The sequence below is a fragment of the Musca domestica genome, unplaced genomic scaffold (genome assembly GCF_030504385.1).
Source record: "Musca domestica strain aabys unplaced genomic scaffold, Musca_domestica.polishedcontigs.V.1.1 81, whole genome shotgun sequence".
Lineage (NCBI taxonomy): Eukaryota > Metazoa > Arthropoda > Insecta > Diptera > Muscidae > Musca > Musca domestica.
The window spans coordinates 557,327-582,352 of NW_026712412.1; the positions used below are offsets into that span (position 1 = coordinate 557,327).

At 32.5% G+C, this 25,026-nt stretch overlaps 1 protein-coding gene across 3 annotated transcripts in view; it reads right to left on the reverse strand.

Moving 5' to 3' along the window:
* Positions 1 to 1,044: 1,044 nt before the first annotated feature.
* LOC101897430 (alpha/beta hydrolase domain-containing protein 17B) overlaps positions 1,045 to 25,026 on the reverse strand; it is a 107,264-nt gene continuing 83,282 nt past the window's right edge. For 2 of the 3 annotated variants that reach the window (XM_059131218.1, XM_059131219.1), the window contains one exon: positions 4,039 to 4,528. In XM_059131218.1, the coding sequence (XP_058987201.1) occupies positions 4,445 to 4,528 (84 nt within the window). In that variant the 3' untranslated portion in view covers positions 4,039 to 4,444. Of the gene's footprint in view, positions 1,567 to 4,038; positions 4,529 to 25,026 lie in introns of those variants that run through there. The other variant, XR_009344140.1, reaches the window with a different exon arrangement.

Sequence of the window (25,026 nt, forward strand, 5' to 3'; positions counted from 1 at the left end):
TCAAAGTGGCGATACTGAATACTACAGGCTTTGTCAGGCCACTGCCCAACTCTTATCGAAGTGAGACAGAGGCTACTGGGTAAGCAAATTCTGCCCGACTTGTCCTCCCTCTCCGAAACCGAGCGAGCGGTAATTCTTTAGTTAGCCAGAAGACTAAAAAGGCTAAGGACGACACTCTGATTCTTCCTTCCTTCAAATTCACGCTTCTTCCCTTCCCTTTTATTATTTTATTTTTCCATCTTCTCTAAAGAATAACTCATTTTGTTTTAACTATCATTTCTCCATTGCTTTTTGTTCTTTACTTAAATGATCTTCTATCGGTAATTCACTTTTCTAAAATCTTAATGTTTGCAGACGATGTTAAACTTTTTTGTAATATTGAGTCAGACATCCAAGCTTTATATTTACAAATTTATCTACACTATCTTGTGAAATGGTGTGATGTTAACGGAATGTCGCTTAATCTCAAAAAGTGTAAAAAATTATCCCTATATAGATCACGACTGTTTTCCTACTACTATTTAATAGGTTCTTACAAACTGGATAATGTTGACTCTTCTGTTGTTCTTGTCGTTATTTTAGTTGTTAATCTGCGTTTCAATTTACATACCGAGTCTTGTGTCAACAAAGCGATTTATAAGGGTTTATATCTTATTTGCTCTCAGAGAGCTGCCTTGGAATACATATTATTATGTGAAACATAGAGCAACTTGTACAATCGTATTTCGTATAAATGTTACCAAGAACTCTAAATTGCGTCTTCAACTGTAGATGCCAGGTGTATGTGCTACTGTGTTGCATTTGCATTGTCAATTATTCTTAATCCTCTTAAATTAATATGTAATCTGTGTAACCGGCTTATGTATTTACTGAAGTTCCCTAACATTACTAACACTCTCCCTACATTATGGGGAGGTGGCCCCTCGGTCGGCAGGGGCGGGTAAGAGTGGCGTTGGGAACGATAAAAAAAACACGGGAGCAACAAAATCGCTCAGATGTCGTGCTTTAATAACCCCATTTAACCCAAGAAAGAAAAACAAAATATTTAATTGGGTTTTGGAAAAATTATTTATTAGTGCAGGTTTATATGATACCTATATTTGTAGGACATACCGTATAATGTACAATATTTTCATATTTATATTCTTAAAATGGAAACGGACGTACAATTTTTTTTAACTTATCTACAAAATCCAAAATCTTAATAATGTATAATTGTACAATTCTAATTAACTATTTTATTAATTACTTACCATCGACTTCCTTCCCTTCATTTAAAATCGGGTTTAAAAAATCGCGCTTTAGAGTAGGCGAATTCGAAAATTTAAGTGTTTGTTTTCTCTTTCGAGACGAGCTTAATTGTTTTGGAATTTGATTAGATGATGGTTGACTATGTCTATCCGGGGAGATGAAAGCATTACTTTTTGGCAATGTTGGCGTTATCATCTTACGGACTACTTCATTTGAACAGTTCTTTAGTTGTCATTTAGACAATTCTGTTGAAAGAAATTTCTTAAGACGTTCAAAATATTGAGGATGAAGTTCTACATCGTTATGACCCGCACCCTATACAATAAGAAAAAAAGAATCAATTATATTCCATTCGATACCTTTTTAGGCAATGAGCAAATAGGAGTATGCCCGTTAAAAAATAATTAGATTTTATAAAAATTACATGATATTCACTTATAGAATTATAAATCGACCAAAAAGGTCGGTTTACTACAATGGTACAATAATGTATGTATATGAATCCCCAATTACAATATTTTGGTACCCCTTTTTGTCAAGACTTATTTAGATTAACAATAAGTGGTGGTATGTTTGTTTTAACTACTCTACCTTATTATGATGTTTTGCATTTCTAATACTGGCTTATAGATTTAATATGAAATATGTAGTGGATTTCAACACATAATTCAAACGTACTTTATGTCAGCATAAATTCCTCCCTATAAATTCAGAATTATCCATATTTTATTTGAAGGTAGTTTTCTTTTCGATGGGAGCAATTTGAGTAATATTCTATCGCTTAAATAAACAAGTTAAAAACCCGAACTTTGAATACCCTTAGACATTTGGAACGAATTTGGCAATTTTCAAAAGAAATATAATTCGTTAAAAATTCTGTTCAAATCTTAAAAATACCGAATGTTGCCGTTATATTAATGTCTTTACGACGACGTGGACCTGCATAGGCAACTTCGCCATAAGCCATTACAATATTCAGATGCGAGACTTAAAATAAATCTGTGAATAATGTGGCTAAAAATCACCAAAATGTCATTATATGGTGGCTATAGCAAAACGTGGACCTGCACAGACAATTTTATGTCATAGACTGTAATATCCATTACGAACTTCAAATAACGAATTTGAAACAATTCCATTGAATAATGTCGCTAAATTATCGAAATACCGAATATCGGGAGGTACCGTTATGTAGGGGCTATACAAAAACGTGGCCCATTTTCAATACCAAAAATCCTGCAGACATAATATACATTTGAGTAAAATTTCATCAACCTACCTCATTTCGTTTGGAAGCTAGAGTGATTTCAACAGACGGACGGACAGAAGGACGCACATCGCTAAATCGACATAGAATTGTATGTGACTTATATCCGATAAAAATTCCTTTCTTCTCATCTTCATTCTTAGTGTTGTCCTTATGCTCCTTTTCTGTATTTCTTGTCAATTAACATGTCGAGCTATTTTATGCGGACTTTGAAGTTCTGGTATAGTTTTTTTAATAGTTGCGAAGTTTTATGCAAGACAACATTAGCATATATTGGATTGTTATTACCTATACCACCTATAGCCTGACCGCGTTTCCTGTTTTTCATGCACTAGCTTCTTCATAATAATTTTTTTATACCCAACTAAATAAAAATCCAGCATATTTCCACTGCTGACCTCAAAATAACCTCTTTAATATTTATGAGTAATCAAAATTTCTGAAATGAAACAGTAAAAGTCTAGGAAGCATTTTAACTCAATAACTAAATTCCAAATTATGTTTTTAAGTTAGTCTAAGAATTAAGTAGTGGCGTAAGCACAAGAAAAAAATAAAACTAAAAATAATTTTTAAAATAATCAAAGTAAAAGTTACGGGAAAATTGATTCATTATATTATTCATTTTAATATATATATATATATATATATATATATATATATATATATATATATATATATATATATATATATATATATATTATATATATATATATATATATATATATATATATATATATATATATATATATATATATATATATATATATATTTATATATATATATATATATATATATATATATAAGAAAAAGAAAGAAAATGACCATTTAATCATAAAAAGGTAACAAAAAATTGAAACAGTTGAAAGTTTATAAAAAAAAATAAATATTCTTAAACAATAGTTTTACAAGAAAGAATATATATGAAAAAATACGTTCTGTTATGTGGAATTGTAAAATTCTTAAAAAACAAAATTATTTGAGAAATACCAAACACAAAGCAAACCTGCAAATAAAAAAGTACGTATAAAAAATAATAGTAAAAGATAAAACTACTTGGAGAACATCCTCCTCCTCGTTAATCCTCGTTTCAATTTACACACCAGGTTTATTTCTTATTTGCTCTCAGAGGGCTGCCTTGGAATACATATTATTTTATGAAATATAGAACAACTTGTACAATCGTATTTCGTATAAATGTTATCAAGAATTGTAAATTGCGTCTTCTGCTGTAGATGCCAGCCATATGTGTTACAGAGTTGCATTTGTAGTGTCAATTATTCCTAATGCTCTTAAATTAATATGTTATTTGTTTAACCGACTTATGTATTTACTAGAGTTCCCTAACATTACTAACACTCTCCCTGCATTATGGGGAGGTGGCCGCTCAGTCGGCAGAGGCGGGTAAGAATGGCGTTAGGAACGATCAACAAAAACAAAAAAAAAAGAACACGGGAGCAACGAAAACGCTCAGATGTCGTGCTTTAATAACCCCATTTAACCCAAGAAAGAAAAACAAAATATTTAATTGGGTTTTTGAATAATTATTTATTAGTGTACGTTTCTATAATAACCATATTTGTAAGACATGTACAATATTTTCATATTTATATTCTTAAAATTGAAACGGACGTACAATTTTTCTTAACTTATCTACAAAATCTAATACCTTAATAATACGATTTATGTAATGTATAATTGTACAATTCTAATTAACTATTTTATTAATTACTTACCATCGGCCTTCTTCTCTTCATTTAAAATCGGGTTTAAAAAATCGCGCTTTAGAGTAGGCGAATTCGAAAATTGTTTTGGAATTTGATTAGATGATGGTTGACTATGTCTATCCGGGGAGATGAAAGCATTACTTTTTGGCAATGTTGGCGTTATCATCTTACGGACTACTTCATTTGAACAGTTCTTTAGTTGTCATTTAGACAATTCTGTTGAAAGAAATTTCTTAAGACGTTCAAAATATTGAGGATGAAGTTCTACATCGTTATGACCCGCACCCTATACAATAAGAAAAAAAGAATCAATTATATTCCATTCGATACCTTTTTAGGCAATGAGCAAATAGGAGTATGCCTGTTAAAAAATAATTAGATTTTATAAAAATTACATGATATTCACTTATAGAATTATAAATTGACCAAAAAGGTCGGTTTACTACAATGGTACAATAATGTAAGTATATGAATCCCCAATTACAATATTTTGGTACCCCTATACAATAAGAAAAAAAAGAATCAATTATATTCCATTCGATACCTTTTTAGGCAATGAGCAAATAGGAGTATGCCTGTTAAAAAATAATTAGATTTTATAAAAATTACATGATATTCACTTATAGAATTATAAATCGACCAAAAAGAAGGTCGGTTTACTACAATGGTACAATAATGTATGTATATGAATCCCCAATTACAATATTTTGCTACCCCTTTTTGTCAAGACTTATTTAGATTAACAATAAGTGGTGGTATGTTTGTTTTAACTACTCTACCTTATTATGATGTTTTGCATTTCTAATACTGGCTTATAGATTTAATATGAAATATGTAGTGGATTTCAACACATAATTCAAACGTACTTTATGTCAGCATAAATTCCTCCCTATAAATTCAGAATTATCCATATTTTATTTGAAGGTAGTTTTATTTTCGATGGGAGCAGATACGTTTGAAAAATGCTGACAAATACTCAGATTGCAAATTAAGTAATATTCTATCGCTCGGTCATTGACACCAATAAACAACTTAAAAGCCGAATTTTGAATACCCTCCACTATTTGGAACAAATTTGGCAATATTTAATCCGTTACAAATTCTGTTCAAATCTTAAAAATACCGAATTTAGCCGTTATATTAGCCATTACAATATCCGAATGAGTAATTTAAAAAAAAATCTGTGAATAATGTGGCTAAAAATCATCAAAATGCCGAATATAGGTAGGTACCATTATATGGGGGCTAAACCAAAACGTGGACCGGCACAGACAATGTTCTGTCGAAGGCTGTTGTTGTAGACGTGGATCTGCGCAGACAATTTTCTGGCATAGGCTGTAGTATCCATTACGAACTTCAAGTACCGATCTTAAAAAAATTCCAATGAATAATGTCGATAAAATCATCAAAATACCGAATATAGGAGGGTACCATTATATGGGGGCTAAACCAAAACGTGGACCGGCACCGACAATGTTCTGTTGAAGGCTGTTGTTGTATCTATTACGAACTTCAAATAGCACATTTGAAACAATTCCGGTGAATAATGTCGCTAAAATCATCAAAATACCGAATATCGGGAGGTACCTTATATGGGGGCTATACGAAGACGTGGACTTGCACAGACAATTTAAAGTCATAGACTGCAGTATCCATTACGAACTTCAAATACAAAATTTGAAATAATTCCCGAAATAATGTCGCTAAAATCCTGCAGACAATTTTCTGTCATAGGCTGTAGTATCCATTACGAACTTCAAGTACCGATCTTGAAAAAATTCCAATGAATAATGTCGATAAAATCATCAAAATACCGAATATCGGGGTGTACCGTTCTATGGGGGCTGTACAAAGACGAGGACCTGCACAAACAATTTTCTGTCATAAGCTGAAGTATCCGTTACGAACTGTAAATACCAAATTTGAAACATTTCCGGTTAATAATGTGTCTTAAATCATTAAAATACTAAAAAAAGGGAGGAATCATGATATGGGGGCTCTACCAAAACGTGGACCTACATGACCCATTTTCAATACCAAAAGTCCTGCAGACATAATACACATTTGTGTACAATTTTATCAACCTACCTTTTTTTAAAGGACTATAAACGTGGATTTTTTTAAAGAATTTTTAAAGGACTATAAACGTGGATTTTTTTAAAGAATTTTTAAAGGACTATAAACGTGGATTTTTTTAAAGAATTTTTAAAGGACTATAAACGTGGATTTTTTTAAAGAATTTTTAAAGGACTATAAACGTGGATTTTTTTAAAGAATTTTTAAAGGACTATAAACGTGGATTTTTTTAAAGAATTTTTAAATGACTATAAACGTGGATTTTTTTAAAGAATTTTTAAAGGACTATAAACGTGGATTTTTTTAAAGAATTTTTAAAGGGCTATAAACGTGGATTTTTTTAAAGAATTTTTAAAGGACTATAAACGTGGATTTTTTTAAAGAATTTTTAAAGGACTATAAACGTGGATTTTTTTAAAGAATTTTTAAAGGACTATAAACGTGGATTTTTTTAAAGAATTTTTAAAGGACTATAAACGTGGATTTTTTTAAAGAATTTTTAAAGGACTATAAACGTGGATTTTTTTAAAGAATTTTTAAAGGACTATAAACGTGGATTTTTTTAAAGAATTTTTAAAGGACTATAAACGTGGATTTTTTTAAAGAATTTTTAAAGGACTATAAACGTGGATTTTTTTAAAGAATTTTTAAAGGACTATAAACGTGGATTTTTTTAAAGAATTTTTAAAGGACTATAAACGTGGATTTTTTTAAAGAATTTTTAAAGGACTATAAACGTGGATTTTTTTAAAGAATTTTTAAAGGACTATAAACGTGGATTTTTTTAAAGAATTTTTAAAGGACTATAAACGTGGATTTTTTTAAAGAATTTTTAAAGGACTATAAACGTGGATTTTTTTAAAGAATTTTTAAAGGACTATAAACGTGGATTTTTTTAAAGAATTTTTAAAGGATATTAAAAGGACCATAAACGTGGATTTTTTAAACGTGGATTTTTTAAAGGATATTAAAAGGACCATAAACGTGGATTTTTTAAAGGACTATAAACGTGGATTTTTTAAAGGACTATAAACGTGGAATTTTTAAAGGACTATAAACGTGGATTTTTTAAAGGACTATAAACGTGGAATTTTTAAAGGACTATAAACGTGGATTTTTTAAAGGACTATAAACGTGGATTTTTTAAAGGACTATAAACGTGGAATTTTTAAAGGACTATAAACGTGGATTTTTTAAAGGACTATAAACGTGGATTTTTTAAAGAATTTTTAAAGGATATTCAGGGCTGTCATAGAAACCAATTTTGTCACTATTGGTTTTAAAAACGACAAGAAAAAATGCTTTGGTGCCATGAAAATCAATGTTATTGGTTTTATTTTCGAATTAGAATTTTATCGGTTTTTGTTGTCATAGAAGCCAATGTTATTGGTTTTGTTATTGGGAATAAACCAAGTTGCTTAGAGCTGTCACTTTTCATTTGCTTTGGATTTTTTAAACAACTTTTAAAGGATATTCAAAGGACCATAAACGTGGATTTTTTAAAGGATATTTAAAGGACCATAAACGTGGATTTTTTAAAGGATATTTAAAGGACCATAAACGTGGATTTTTTAAAGGATATTTAAAGGACCATAAACGTGGATTTTTTTAAGGATTTTTTAAATAATTTTTAAAGGACCATAAACGTGGATTTTTTTAAGGATTTTTTAAATAATTTTTAAAGGACCATAAACGTGGATTTTTTAAAGGATATTTAAAGGACCATAAACGTGGATTTTTTTAAGGATTTTTTAAATAATTTTTAAAGGACCATAAACGTGGATTTTTTAAGGATTTTTTAAATAATTTTTAAAGGACCATAAACCATAAATCTGCAAAGCAGGTTTATGAGTAAGTTTACAACTCCGGCAACTCCAGTGGGTTGCTGAAATCTCTAAGAGCTTTTCTCGTCACCTTTTTTGAGCGTTCTTCGTCCAACAACACAAAAACTACCACTGCTGATGCCATCTTACTTTATTTATAGCGACTTATTCCTTTTTTTATTTACTTTACTTTTACTGATATTTCAATGAAAAATAAACAAACAACACATGTAAGCAACAACAGCTGTTTCGAACATTGGTTTTATTTACATTCGAAATTGACAAAACCAACTTGGTTTCATGACACCAAATGAAACCAACATTGGTTTACAAAAACGACATGGTTTCTGTGACAGCCCTGATTATTACAGTTCCGGCGGAAAAACATCTTTGCCTTCGGGGAACAACCAATATAATCCCAAAATGTATGAACGATTTAATATTGTCGATGTAGATTATCGGCTTAGTTTAATTTATACTGGAACATATATAATTTTAATATATATAGCCATTCCTAAGGAAGATGTTTGTGTGTTGAATGTACTTTTTTAAATTTTTATCTTATTTTTATTTGTCTTTGCCGAAAATAATAATTTTATTAGAGAAATAAAATACTTATGAGAAGACAAGGTAGGTACGTTTCGTTTCTCCCCGCAACGTAATGTGTGCGTGGGGTGCATTATGATTTAGACACAGCGTTAAAGTACGGTCACACTGGGCAAATATTTGATCGAAATTTGTTTTCCCATATTTGACTGAACAAATGTGAAATTCATACAGAGTTGATTCGATGTTCACATTACAGTCAAATATTTGACAGATTTTGTTTGTTCAAGCAGTCACCAAACAGCGTCAAACAGTGCTATGGGAAAACATGTTTGACACATGTTCACATTCGTAAAATATATTTTCCCATTAAACTGTTTGATCAAACTGTGAGGAAACATAAGTTTATTTGGCCGAGAGAAATAGACAGAGAGAGTGAAAGAGAGACATAAAGAAAATGTAGTTTCGGGTATAATTTATTTGGTGAAGGGAAGCAAAAATACAGCTGTTGTGGAATAAATTCCTTGTCAAAACAATTTTTTTTTTTGCATTTTTGTTTGTATCATGGTAGAAGAATACAGGTAGTCACATCGACATAGCTGCTGGGACAATGAACTGTCAAAACAATTTTGGAATTGAAAATGATGAATGAAGTATTATTGAAATTTGTAAAAATTGTTGAAAAATATATATCATTGCAAACTCCGATTTTTCGCTGTATAGGAAAACATAAAAATCTACTTATTTTTGTAAAAACATTTCAAAATTTTTGACATATCATTGTTTCAAGCGTTGATGCATCTACCCATATCCTGTTCCAGAACCTGCAAGAATCTACTAGTTTCGCAATTTTCTTCGATATAATAAAGGGAAAATCGGTTATCGTAGTAAAAACAATAACAGTCTCGCAGTTCTGGGACAGACCAAATATAAACATTTTTTACTCAACATTCAAATTCAGTTAATTCAAAAATATCAAATAAACAAAGCCACTTATTGCATTCGTTTGTTTTTCTATTCATTAAAAATCATGCTACAAATGCTCCTATTCTTAAAGCAAAATGCTGCCCAATGTTTTAAACTGACATTTTTCCTTGTTTGACCTTACAAAACATTTACATCGTCAAATAAATGTTTGACCAAAAAATAGGAAAATAATTGATCATATATGTTCACATTATGGACACATTGGTCAAATTTTTGTTTTCTGGCAAATAATTTTGTTTTCCCAAAATCAGATGTTTTTGTATTTACCGTCAAATAATATTTGGTGGTCAGATTGTGACAAAGAAATATTTCACATTTTCCGTCAAATATTTGCCCAATGTGACCTTACCTTTAGTAAATAAATGCATGTGTAAATGTATTAAGGTACGGTCACACTGTGCAAATATTTGATCCAAATTTGTTTTCCCATATTTGACTGAACAAATGTGAAATTCATACAGAGTTGATTCGATGTTCACATTACAGTCAAATATTTGACAGATTTTGTCTGTTCAAGCAGTCACCAAACAGCGTCAAATAGTGCTATGGGAAAACATGTTTGATACATGTTCACATTCGTAAAATATATTTTCCCATTAAATCCCAAAATGTATACACGATTTAATATTGTCGATGTAGATTATCGGCTTAGTTTGATTTATACTGGAACATATATAATTTTAATATATATAGCCATTCCTAAGGAAGATGTTTGTGTGTTGAATGTACTTTTTTAAATTTTTATCTTATTTTTATTTGTCTTTGCCGAAAATAATAATTTTATTAGAGAAATAAAATACTTATGAGAAGACAAGGTAGGTACGTTTCGTTTCTCCCCGCAACGTAATGTGTGCGTGGGGTGCATTATGATTTAGACACAGCGTTAAAGTACGGTCACACTGGGCAAATATTTGATCGAAATTTGTTTTCCCATATTTGACTGAACAAATGTGAAATTCATACAGAGTTGATTCGATGTTCACATTACAGTCAAATATTTGACAGATTTTGTTTGTTCAAGCAGTCACCAAACAGCGTCAAACAGTGCTATGGGAAAACATGTTTGACACATGTTCACATTCGTAAAATATATTTTCCCATTAAACTGTTTGATCAAACTGTGAGGAAACATAAGTTTATTTGGCCGAGAGAAATAGACAGAGAGAGTGAAAGAGAGACATAAAGAAAATGTAGTTTCGGGTATAATTTATTTGGAGAAGGGAAGCAAAAATACAGCTGTTGTGGAATAAATTCCTTGTCAAAACAATTTTTTTTTTTTGCATTTTTGTTTGTATCATGGTAGAAGAATACAGGTAGTCACATCGACATAGCTGCTGGGACAATGAACTGTCAAAACAATTTTGGAATTGAAAATAATGAATGAAGTATTATTGAAATTTGTAAAAATTGTTGAAAAATATATATCATTGCAAACTCCGATTTTTCGCTGTATAGGAAAACATAAAAATCTACTTATTTTTGTAAAAACATTTCAAAATTTTTGACATATCATTGTTTCAAGCGTTGATGCATCTACCCATATCCTGTTCCAGAACCTGCAAGAATCTACTAGTTTCGCAATTTTCTTCGATATAATAAAGGGAAAATCGGTTATCGTAGTAAAAACAATAACAGTCTCGCAGTTCTGGAACAGACCAAATATAAACATTTTTTACTCAACATTCAAATTCAGTTAATTCAAAAATATCAAATAAACAAAACCACTTATTGCATTCGTTTGTTTTTCTATTCATTAAAAATCATGCTACAAATGCTCCTGTTCTTAAAGCAAAATGCTGCCCAATGTTTTAAACTGACATTTTTCCTTGTTTGACCTAACAAAACATTTACATCGTCAAATAAATGTTTGACCAAAAAATAGGAAAATAATTGATCATATATGTTCACATTATGGACACATTTGGTCAAATTTTTGTTTTCCGGCAAATAATTTTGTTTCCCCAAATCAGATGTTTTTGTATTTACCGTCAAATAATATTTGGTGGTCAGATTGTGACAAAGAAATATTTCACATTTTCCGTCAAATATTTGCCCAATGTGACCTTACCTTTAGTAAATAAATGCATGTGTAAATGTATTAAGGTACGGTCACACTGTGCAAATATTTGATCGAAATTTGTTTTCCCATATTTGACTGAACAAATGTGAAATTCATACAGAGTTGATTCGATTTTCACATTACAGTCAAATATTTGACAGATTTTGTTTGTTCAAGCAGTCACCAAACAGCGTCAAATAGTGCTATGGGAAAACATGTTTGATACATGTTCACATTCGTAAAATATATTTTCCCATTAAATTGTGTGATCAAACTGTGAGGAAACATAAGTTTATTTGGTTGAGAGAAATAGACAGAGAGAGAGAGTGAAAGAAAATGGAGTTTCGGGTATAATTTATTTGGAGAAGGGATGCAAAAGACCCGCCGTTGTGGAATAAATTCTTTGCCAGAACAATTTTTTTGCATTTTTGTATGTTTATATCATGGTAGAAGAATACAGGTCGTCGCATCGACATAGCTGCTGGGACAATGAACTGTCAAAACAATTTTGGAATTGAAAATGTTGAATGAAAAATTATTGAAATTTGTAAAAATTGTTGTAAAATAGATATCATTACAACCTCCGATTTGCGTCGTATAAGAAAACATAGAAAAATCTACTTATTAAATATTTCAAGATTTTTGACATATCAATGTTGCAGAACCTGCAAGAATTTACTAGTTTCGCAATTTTTATACCCTCCACCTTGGAAAGGAGGGTATATTAACTTTGTCATTCCGTTTGTAACATCCCTAAATATTCGTTTTAGACCCCATAAAGTATATATATTCATAATCAGCATAAAATTCTAAGTCAATTTAACGATGTCCGTCTGTCTGTCTGTCCGTCTGTCTGTCTGTCTGTTGAAATCACGATACAGCCCACATTATTTGACGTAGAGCTCCAAAATTTAGCAGAGCTATTTGCATTGTGTCTAGGATGGTTGGTATTGAAAATGAGATATATCGGTCCACGTTCTGGTATAGTCCCCATATAACGGTACCTCCCGATATTCGGTATTTTGATGATTTATGCCACATTTTTTCACGGATTTGTCTTAAAATTGGTATTTGTAGGTCATAGCGGGTCCCTGAGCGTGTGGCAAAACATTGCATGTATAGGTCCACGTTGTGGTATAGCCCCCATATAAAGGTACCTCCCGATATTTAGTATTTTAGTTTTTTTTACCACATTTTTTCACCGATTTGTCTAAAAATTGGTATTTGTGGGTCATAATGGTTTCCAGCTCCGGTGGCGGAACATTGCATGTATGGGTCCATAATTTGGAATAGTCCCCATATAACGGTACCTCCCGATATTCGGTATTTTGATGATTTATGCCACATTTTTCACGGATTTGTCTTAAAATTGGTATTTGTAGGTCATAGCGGGTCCCTGAGCGTGTGGCAAAACATTGCATGTATAGGTCCACGTTGTGGTAAAGCCCCCATATAAAGGTACCTCCCGATATTTAGTATTTTAGTTTTTTACCACATTTTTTCACGGATTTGTCTGAAAATCGGTATTTGTTGGTCATAATGGGTTCCAGCTCCGGTGGCGAAACATTGTAATTATAGGTCCACGTTTTGGTATAGCCCCCATATAACGGTACCTCCCGATATTCGGTAATTTGATGATTTTTGCCACATTTTTTCAGGGATTTGTTCGAAAATTGGTATTTGTTGGTCATAATTGGTTCCAGCTTCGGTGGCGAAACATTGCATGCATGGGTCCATGATTTGATATAGCCCCCATATAACGGTACCTCCCGATATTCGGTATTTTGATGGTTTTTGCCACATTTTTTCACTGATTTGTCTAAAAATTGGTATTTGTGGGTCATAATGGGTTCCAGCTCCGGTGGCGAAACATTGTAATTATAGGTCCACGTTTTGGTATAGCCCCCATATAACGGTACCTCCCCATAATCGACATTTTAATGGTTTTTGCCACATTTCTTCTAATGTTTCTTTTACCCTAAGGTGGAGGGTATTAAAAGTTTGGCCCGGCCGAACTTAATGTTTTTTTACTTGTTTCGATATAATAAAGGTAAAATCGGCTAACGTAGTAAAAACATTTACATTCTTGCAGTTCTGGAACATTGACATTCTTACTAAACATTCAAATCCAGTTAATTCAAAAATATCAAATAAACAAAATCACTTGTTGCATTCGTTTGTTTTTCTATTCATTAAACATCATGATACAAATGCTCCTGTTCTTAAAGCAAAATGCTGCCAATGTTTTAAACTGATATCTTTCCTTGTTTTACCTTACAAAACATTTGCACCGTCAAATAAATGTTTGATCAAAAAAGAGGAAAATAATTGATCATATGTGTTCAAATTATGGACATACTGGTCAAATTTTTGTTTTCTGGCAAATAATTTTGTTTTCCCAAAATCAGCTGTTTTTGTATTTACCGTCAAATAATATTTGGTGGTCAGATTGTGACAAAGAAATATTTCACATTTTTCGTCAAATATTTGCCCAATGTGACCTTACCTTCAGATGTAAGGTTTAGTGTTAAGGAAATGTTTTAAAATAAATTGAGTTCCCTTCCAGCCACGGAACGAGAAACATCATTTCGCAGAGTTTTCCTTTTCGTTTTTTAGTTACACCGTTTTGTGATGAAGTCGACCTCGTCATTTGGTGATCCCGACGTGATAGTATCGCGTGTAGTTATGAAGGAAGTGATTCGATAGGCTATATTTTTTAGGCTTATACGTTGTAACGACGTAAAAGATGCACTGTGGAAGCAACGATAGTGTTAGATCTTTTCCTTTGTGTAAAAGGAGATATGATAGGTACGCAGTGAAAGATTCTGTCGATCTATTTCTCCATATATTAACGTAATAGACGTGTAGTTAAAAGTAACTTGTTTATTCGTTTATTTTTTGAGCGCACATATATTTCGTCAATATGAATTCTGTAGAATTCATTCAACATCCAAGGATGTTGGGCGTGTATATTCTGTCACTTTATTTAGAACTGGTAAAAAAATTGCTCTGCTCTGGATAAAATTGTGGTGTAACTAAGGAAGCTAGGGAAAAATGTACCAAATTAGGCAGTTCCTTTACAGAAGCAAACAATGAATATTTAGATAACGAGAGGGAACTCCGTCGTATGCAAAAATTTACATACTCGGATTGCATAAACGCCTTGGGAGTGCGGTATGCGACTAAAGATATCGAGAGAGTACTAAACGGGATAGGTGTTTTTGTGCCCATAGAAATTCCAGATATCGATTATTTAGCTGAGGTGAACAGCTGAAGTTCATCGGAACAGTGTGGGAAAAATGCCTTACTGTTCCATTCACGGGCGCCAGATATTGGGATAACGGTTAAACTTATCGATGGATCATTAGATTTTTGGGAGAAGATTAGAAAAATATTTTCTCAGGAATAGAAAATATCGATAGGAATTTTCAAACATTATCGTCACAATACATGCGGTATTTGGATGAAGTTGGAAAGCAGGAAGACTACACAAGTCATTACCATTTTCTTAAAACTTGTTACCGCATAATGAGAAGTGGTAACATTACAAGAATAGCACCTAAAAAGGCGAACATGAAGAATTATGTTGATAATGTTTCAGGTAGTTTAGGGACTCAGCAACAAGTAGTTGAGAACTTAGAAGCTCTCGAAAGAAAAAATGAAAACGTTCGAGTTGATGCTTCGCGAGTCGAAGGGAAAATAACGCGTGGAATTAAAATTGAAGAAGTGCTGCCAACAAGGAATTTGCAGGAACACAAGAATCCTGTATTTGCTCCTCCTGACGAAGAAGAAAGTGAAACTCCGGCAAAGGATTGTATTAGCGATGGACATAAAGAGAAGATTGATTGTTGGTTCAGAAGTCGTGATGAACGTAACAACATAGGTATAAGTAAACGACGTATCCATGCAGAAGATGTTTCATTGAATTATGGCAAGGATTTAAAAATATCCCAGGTATCTGGTCATCGCTGGCGGAGAGATCCAGACTTCAAGTGGTTGGTGGATGTCATAGTTTTAACACTGAGAGAAAAATGCTTCATTGCATCCATGAAACATTTTCATAAGAATTTTTTCATTCATCCAATGAAAATATTCATTAATAGAATGAAACTTCATAGATCCAATGCAAAAATTGCATTGGTCCAATGAAGGTGTTATGAAGGCTTCATAAAAAAATCATAAAAATAATTTCATTGGTTGAATGAAATATTTCATAGGTTAAATGAAATTGCTTTAATTTTTATGAAACTTTAATGAAGGTTTTCATAACCCATTTTCATAAAAGATGTTCATTGGTCGAATGAAAAGTTACATACATGTTTTGAAATAGCTTCATTAAATTGCATTATTTCTTATGAAACTGCATTGAAATTTTTCATCCACAATGTTCATAGGCTTAATGAACCGTTTCACATTTTTAATGAAATGACTTCATAAATAATTCATAAAAAACCCACCCCCATTTCTATCAATTATGTGCGTGTTTCTTGAATTATTTCAAAACGAAACAAGTTTAAAGGTACAAGTACAAAGGTGGCAATAGTTTATTATTTCAGGTTTTAATCTGAATTAATTTAGCATACGCTTCATAAAAATTGTATCACTGGAAATTACGCTGGAATAAAAAAATCAAAGTTGTGATATAAATGGACATGCAGTACTTTGCTTTTTTAAGATTGATCAAATCTCTCTAAACATTAGTTCTAGTTTTTCCTTAATAATGTTCGTTGGAAGCCTAAATATACAAAAACACTCTTGTTACAAGAAAAAAATACACAAGACTGAACGTAACTGAAACTACAATAAGAAGAAAATACAGTTTAACCTCGATTATCTGAAATAGTTCCTGTTTGATTTATAATGAATAATGGGAAGCATTTCATGAATGACATTTTTCAGTTCATAAAAATATATAATGTATGCTTCAATAGTTTGCCACTAAGTCAGTTCATGAGTACACATTAACTTAAGTATATGATCTAAACTGTTTGTTTATTTATAGTATAATAAAAATAAAATAACAGCAAATTAAATAAACGAAAAAAGGTCTTCTGCCTAAAGGCAAAATCCTTTGAAAACTCCAACAGCTACAGACGTTGTAATAAATATTTTTTGCATCTTTAACCATTCTTTATGTTTTTTTTTTCAATATTTATGTATTGCTCCGTTCTGTGTTTATCAAACTTGTGGGACATTATAAGTTGGTGAGTATATATCAAATAGTAAACACTTGACAACTTTAGCGTAATTCTACAAAAACTGTTTTCAATTCAGATTGATATTGACTTCTCGATAATGCACAAATCGCACAACAAAATGCTTAACTGGGACGTTTTTGTTTTTGGGAAAGACTTTGCAAGAATTACACGACCATATTGATTTTTTGTTAAAGATTGATATTGACTTCTCGATAATGCACAAATCGCACAACAAAATGCTTAACTGGGACGTTTTTGTTTTTGGGAAAGACTTTGCAAGAATTACACGACCATATTGATTTTTTGTTAAAGATGAAAGAAAATATTCAGCCTTTTATATTGGGAATCGGAAGTCTGGACAAAATATATGAAATTTTTTTCCTAAATTCCGCAGATTAAAAACTGACTGTGTATTCGAATTACCTCAAATAATTACAAATAAAAACACTTATACACTATATAACTAAAAAAATGTATAGTATTTTATAAGAACTTGTATGTTAAAAATATTTTCAATATATTCCTGTTAAAAACAAATCAAAATGGACTGAACAATAAATAACAACTAAGTAGAATTGTTTACAAAATATGATATGTAAGGAAAAAATGAACTTTTGTAACAATGATTAAATAATATTTACAAAATTAATTTTGAAAAACCGCTTGCAAAACAAGTCAAAATATGAATTTATTATTTTTGATTTTTACATAAATATCTAAGACGTTTTTGTAAATGAATTAACAAAGATACGTTTTTACAAAATAAAAAAAATAAAACAAGTAAAAAAACATTAGGTTCGGCCGGGCCAAACTTTTAATACCCTCCACCTTAGGGTAAAGGAAGCATTAGAAGAAATGTGGCAAAAACCATTCAAATGTCGAATAGTTGGAGGTGCCGTTATATGGGTACTATACAAAATCGTGGACCTACGCATGCAATTTTTCGCCAAAGGAGCTGGAACCCATTATGACCTGGAAATACCAATTTTCAGACAAATCCGTGAAAAATGTGGCAAAAATCATCAAATTACCGAATATCGGGAGGTACCATTATATGGGGGCTGTACCAAAACGTGGACTTATAACTTCAATGACTCGCCGCACGAACTGGGACCCACTATGATCTACAACTACCAATTTTCAGAGAAATTCGTGAAAAAATGTGTCAAAAATCACCAAAATACCGAATATTGGGAGGTACCGTTATATGGGGACTATACCAAAACGTGGACCTATACATACAATGTTTCGCCACACGAACGAGGACCCATTATGACCCACAAATACCAATTTTTAGACAAATCAGTGAAAAAATGTTGCAAAAACCATCAAAATACCGAATATCGGGAGGTACCGTTATATGGGGGCTATACCAAACCATGGACCCATACATGCAATGTTTCGCCACCGGAGCTGGAACTCATTATGGCCAACAAATACCAATTTTTAGACAAATCCGTTAAAAACTGTGGCAAAAATAATCAAAATATCGAATATCGGGAGGTACCATTATATGAAGGCTATACCAAAACGTGGACCTATACATGCTATGTTTTGCCACACATACAGGGACCCGTTATGACCTACAAATACCAATTTTCAGACAAATCCGTTAAATAATGTGGCATAAATCATCAAAATACCGAATATCGGGAGGTACCGTTATATGGGGACTATACCAGAACGTGGACCGATATATCTCATTTTCAATACCAACCATCCTAGACACAATACAAATTGCTCTGCTAAATTTTGGCACTCTACGTCAAATAATGTGGGCTGTATTGTGATTTCAACAGACGGACGGATGTCGTTAATTTTATCGAAATAGAATTTTATGCTGATTATGAATATATATACTTTATGGGGCCTACGACGAATATTTAAGGATGTTACAAACGGAATGACAAAGTTAATATACCCTCATTTCCAAGGTGGAGGGTATAAAAATAAGTATGTGAATATATATAATCGGCCCTATTATGGTTCTCGTCGGCGTCGCAAAATGAAGTCGAGACGACAATAATGATATTAGGGTTGTCGTTTTTTGTCGATAGCGACAAATGATTGCTATTATAATTGTCGATACAACAGTCGACGTGAACTCGATTTTTAAGAAAATCTATCGCCGTATAAAATTGTGGCGACATTGTATTTTTTAGTCGACATTGATATTGTAAACACGACATAAAAACACGAAAATAAAAACAGCAAAACAATTTGAAATGTTGCTTTCCGAATTGGAAAAAAACCCATGCTTGTTGAGGGGGTTTTCCAAAGGTCATTTTCCAGCTAATTTGAAATCAGATTGGAATCCATTGCCACAAGATTAGATGTAAACGGTTCACCGATTAGAGACTGGCAAAAAGTATGTTGAAATTAAAATTATTTTTGTATTTTTTTATTAGTTAGTTTTCTAAAGTTCTTCTAGGTTTGGAAAGATTTAAAATTTAAAACTTAAAAACAATTGTGCACAATAAGGGTGAAGCTAGCAGTGCTGTAAGTATTTTTAAGCAAATGACTATGTCGCTTTGGGAGGAGTCCTTCGCGAATGTAATGCAGTTTCAAAAGTTACTGAATCCACCAGGTCGTGCACTTGGAGTAAAAAATACGGAAAACATAATTGTAACAGACGTTATAGATCGTGAAAATGAGCCAGTGGACAATCCTGATGACGAGACTGGTGTAACTACTTTGCTGCCTTAGCACTCGCCGCTGCACTACTAATACATTCTCCACTTCATCCTCCCTTGAACTTAAGATATGTAACACATTTATAATATCCATTTTTATACCCTCCACTTTGGAAAGGAGGGTATATTAACATTTCGTTTGTAACATCCTTAAATATCCGTCGTAGACCCCATAAAGTACATATATTCATAATCAGCATAAAATTTTAAGTCGATTTAACGATGTCCGTCCGTCTGTCTGTCTGTTGAAATCACGATACAGCCCACAATATTTGACGTAGAGCGCCAAAATTTAGCAGAGCAATTTGTATTGTGTCTAGGATGGTTGGTATTGAAAATGGGATATATGGGTCTATGTTCTGGTATAGTCCCCATATAACGGTACCTCCCGTTATTCAGTATTTTGATTGTTTTTGCTATATTTTTTCACGGTTTTGTCTAAAAATTGGTATTTGTTGGTCATAATGGGTTCCAGCTCCGGTAGCGAAGTGTTGCATGTATGGGTCCACGATTTGGTATAGCCCCCATATAACGGTACCTCCCAATATTCGGTATTTTGATGATTTTTGACACATTTTTTCACGAATTTCTCTGAAAATTGGTAGTTGTAGATCATAATGGGTCCCAGTTCGTGTGGCGAGTCATTGTAATTATAGGTCCACGTTTTGGTATAGCCCCCATATAATGGTACCTCCCGATATTCGGTAATTTGGTGATTTTTGCCACATATTTTCACGTATTTGTCTGAAAATTGGTATTTGTAGGTCATAATGGGTTCTAGCTCCGTTGGCGAAACATTGCATGTGTAGGTCCACGATTCGGCATTTTAATGATTTTTGCCACATTTCTTCTAATGTTTCCTTTGCCCTAAGGTGGAGGGTATTAAAAGTTTGGCCCGGTCGAACTTAATGTTTTTTTTTTACTTGTTTCACATTTTCTATTTTTCCGAAAGAGACGAAATTATAATTCAAAATACAAACAAATTGTTATCTTATTTTGTCAATAACAAGGGAATGTTGCCAACGTTTTTTTAATGTTGCCAACTTTTATGTTAAACTGTCGATGTCGCTCCCATGCCTTACCGTAATACTATTTTTGAATCGAAGCGACGGCGAAGGCGACTTGCACATAAAGTCGACGACGACTATAGAAACGACAACCGTAATTGGCCCGAATGTATGAACGTATTAACACAACAAATGAAACCCATTCATAAAAAAATTAATAATTTCATAAAATCAATGAAACCCTTTCATTATTTAAATGTACATCATTCATTTAGCATATAAAGGGGTTTCATTTGTTGTATGAATATGTTTTATTCAATCTATGAACACATTTCATTGGATTTATGAAGACATTTTATTCGATTTGTGAATAAGATTCATTAAATCTATGAAGATGTTGCATTGAATTGAAAAATTGAATTGAATATGTTTCATAGAATAAATGAAAGCTTCATTAAATCAATGAATTTATTTCATTACATCAATGAACATATTTCATTGGGTTAATGAAACTTTTTCAATAAATGTGTGAATATGATTCATTAGACGAATGCAACTATACATTAAATATATGAAGATATTTCATATATTCTATGAACTTGTTTCATTATATCTTTGAATGGCTGTCATTAATCTACTGCAATATTTCATCCATCCAATGATGAAAACGTTTCATTAAACCTATGATTTCGATACATTCATCCAATGAAATATTTCTTTGGTCTTTTTTAATGAAACATTTCATTGGGCCAATGCAGAAATTCATTATATTAATGCAGAAATTTCTCTCAGTGAAGTAGCACACTTCGGAGATTATTACGTTAGAAATGACTTTAGCACAGTTTTAGTCAATTCTTAATATTAAGAAAATTATGCTTATTTTATATAATTTTTTAAGTTTATTAAAAGATTAGAATCTTTTAAGGACGGGAGTATGTTTAGTTTTGTAGAAACTGTACTTGTTGTATAAATAGTTTGTGTGTTGAATGTACTTTTTTAAATTTTTATCTCATTTTTATTTGTCTTTGCCGAAGATTGTAATTTATTTAAAGAAAAAAAAAAATACTTAAGAGGCATGTGTTTTCCATATGCTATGTTTATGGTCGGTAATAAATAATGAAATTAGTGTCATGGCCATAAATAGAAGATAGGGTCGATCACAAAGTAGGTACGTTTCGATTCCTCCCGCAACGTAATGTGTGCGTGGAGTGCATTATGTATTTAGACGCAGCGTTAGTAAATAAATGCATGTGTAAATGTAGTTGATGTTTTAAAATAAATTGAGTTCCTTTCCAGCCACGGAACAAGAAGCATCATTTCGCGGCGTTTTTCTTTTCATTTTTAGTTACACCGTCTTGTGATGAGGTTAGGAGTCGACCTCGTCAGAAGTAATTAGATGTTTTGGGTCTACGGATATTAGAATGTGTATCGATTACATAATTAATATGAAACATTTATTACGAAAGTAACATTTTAACATTTGATGTAAACGTGAACAGTTTTAGTATAACGATACCTGTTAATCCACCATTATTGCAAGTTCCAAAGAAAGAAACAACCACCAATTCGAAGGAACAAACCTTGCAGGATAATAGCGAATGTAGACCCCAGTGAGTCATCATTTTTATCGTCATCGCAGTAAGAGACCAACCGCAATCTCCACAACAGTAATTCAGGAAGCAGTTGACTCCTCACTGTTCAAATTCCGGAAAACGAATATTTTCTCCAATGTAACTGCGATGGTCTCCAAGGTAAGATCAACGAAATTGTAAGCTTCATGAGTCCGAAGAATATCAAGGTCGCAGCGATCCAGGAAAGAAGCTGAGTACCACTGCAGGATTCAAAGTTGTGATGGATACAACTTATTGAGGAAGGGTCGCATCAGAGGTGGATGTGGTGGATTTGCACCACTCTGTCCAGTACAAATCTATCTCGCCCAAGCTTCTCTCTAGTACTTAGAGGACGAGCCAACCAGAATAAGTAGAGACTGCCACAACTCGCCGGACATATCCATCGTGTTCCCAGGTCTGACGAATGACGTAACATGGCAATCAGTCATTTCTTTCGGCTCAGACCACCTCCCAATTATTGTCGCCAAAAACAGACTACCCGACTTCATAGACTCTGAATAAGCTGAATGTAAGGTGAATACCGTACTAGAAGACCATCCCCCTTCCATCGTAGCTGAAGAGCGGGAACTGTCCCGACAAACTCGAGTAGTTTTGGCACAGTTTAGATCCGGATGGTGCAGCCGCCTCATTTCATATTGGACCCGGATTGACAGCGATGAGCAGAACATCTGCCCAGCCTGTGGCACAGGCCCACATGACATGCTGCCCAGCCAAAGCTACTCAACTAACTCCAGTACCGTTGTGAACCCAACCCGTGGTGTTGCGTCCTTGTTGAGGCTGGACTTAGAAGCAAAACCCGATTGAGACGAGGAGCTGCTACAACAACAGTACTTAAGGAAAATATTTTTAAAAATCAGAATCGCATCAACAATTGAACTGTAAGGTTGTGTGTGTTCCTTTCTCGTCTTCCTACATTTGGTCCTTCGAGCTGGATAGAGAACTGTATATTCAATTCTAACAAAGCGGTAGTGTTTTCCTTTCTCACTAAAACATTGTTCCTTCGAGTAATTTATTCATATTTATAGAGACAATCAGATGATGATTTTTGTTTTGTTAGCCATTTATTTTCAGTTCAATTGATTCTTATATCAAAAAGGAAAGGGGTAGGATGATTTAAGAACTGTGTCGATAGCGTGGCCTTTGTGCGGGAAATAGAAGAGATTTTAAAACGTCCCTTTGCTTTGTGGCCTTATTGAGTCTTCACAGACTAGCACTTGTTTAAAAAGCATTATCCAATGATTTAGTAAGTAAGCAACGGCTACAGTCGGGGGGATAGACCATGGGCTACCCTACAACCCTTTAATTTACGGCAGTTTCTGTAGATCTGAAACCTTTTGGACTGGATATTGGGATACATACTTTGACTATTAAAATCATCAATCTATATGTCTGGTTTGCTTACTAGCAGTTTCAAAAAATGTAATACATTCCTATTTTAGGGTTTCGTATCAATTGTCTCATTTAAAAATTTAGATAAATATTATCATATTAATATTATTTTATCCAAAATGGTAAGCTTCTGTCTGGTAAGGTATGACGAAAAGAATATATAATTTTGAATATGTATGTGACATTGAGCGGTGGTCAATATGGACCTATATTAAAAAGTTGGGTGTTTGTACTGAGTACATGTTTCAAAAAACTTTCTAAATGTTTCTAATTAATAATATTTCCATTCAACATATCTATTAGTTCAACTTCTGTGAGAAGTGATTTATTAAAGTACGAAAAGCGGAATTTTTTAATAGCTGGTATCGGCCTGGAAAATTCAACAAATTTTCTATTTAAAAGGTGTTAAATTGTTTGTACTTTAAGCAGCGTTCGAAAATAAGCAGTATGGTACTGTATCGTAGTGTTCTGTTTTTTAGTGATACTGTACCAGAGCACAACGAGAATCGTAGTGTTCCGCAGCCGGAGCACTACAAAATCGTAGTGTACCACATGGCGGAACATGAAAAAAAATGTACCGGTAGTATACCACATGTGTGTTGTTTACGATTTTTGAGAAAAATTAGATGTTGGATGTTTTTGGTCATGCAAAAAATTATATTAAAATTAAAAATTATTTGTCTTGTATGTTTAGATTGGTTGCGAAATTGAAGATAGTAGAAAAATATGAGAAAAGGTAGAAAGAATAAAAAATGACCAAATCTGAAGTAAAAATAATTTGTATTTAACTATTGAAAATTTAAATTTTAATTTTCCGCGAAAAAGGGTATTTTAGTGGTTGCGTTGTAATGGGTTATTCTGCAGATAATTACCTGCTATTTTGTGGTACCGAGAAATCAATGAATGTACGCGTAAAAAACTAAACTCCGACTGCGGTAAACTACGATCATCGTTGTGTTCCGGTACAGTATCACTAAAATATATTTAGTGGTAGTGTACCGCTACACTACAGCTATTTTTTAGTAATACTGTACCAGTACTGTACACTATGTTTGTGTACTGTTTATTTTCGAACGCTGACTTTAAGTCTGTAGGAAGCATTGGATTTTAGGTAGTTTTGTCAGATTCTTACTGAAATTTGATATGTTATTTTGCGATTTTAAGTAATTTATATGTGTAAAATATCCAATATCTATTTCGTAGTCTGTTATCTATACAGTCATACAGCTCTGATGTTAAATAGTTTAAATGGTTGCATAATTTGTAAATATGACCTTTTCCAATTCCAGTCTCGCATACATAAGTAGTCTGATATTTTGTTCTAATTGTAGTAAACCAAGTGCAACCCAAGGTTAACGCACTTTCTGCAATTAAC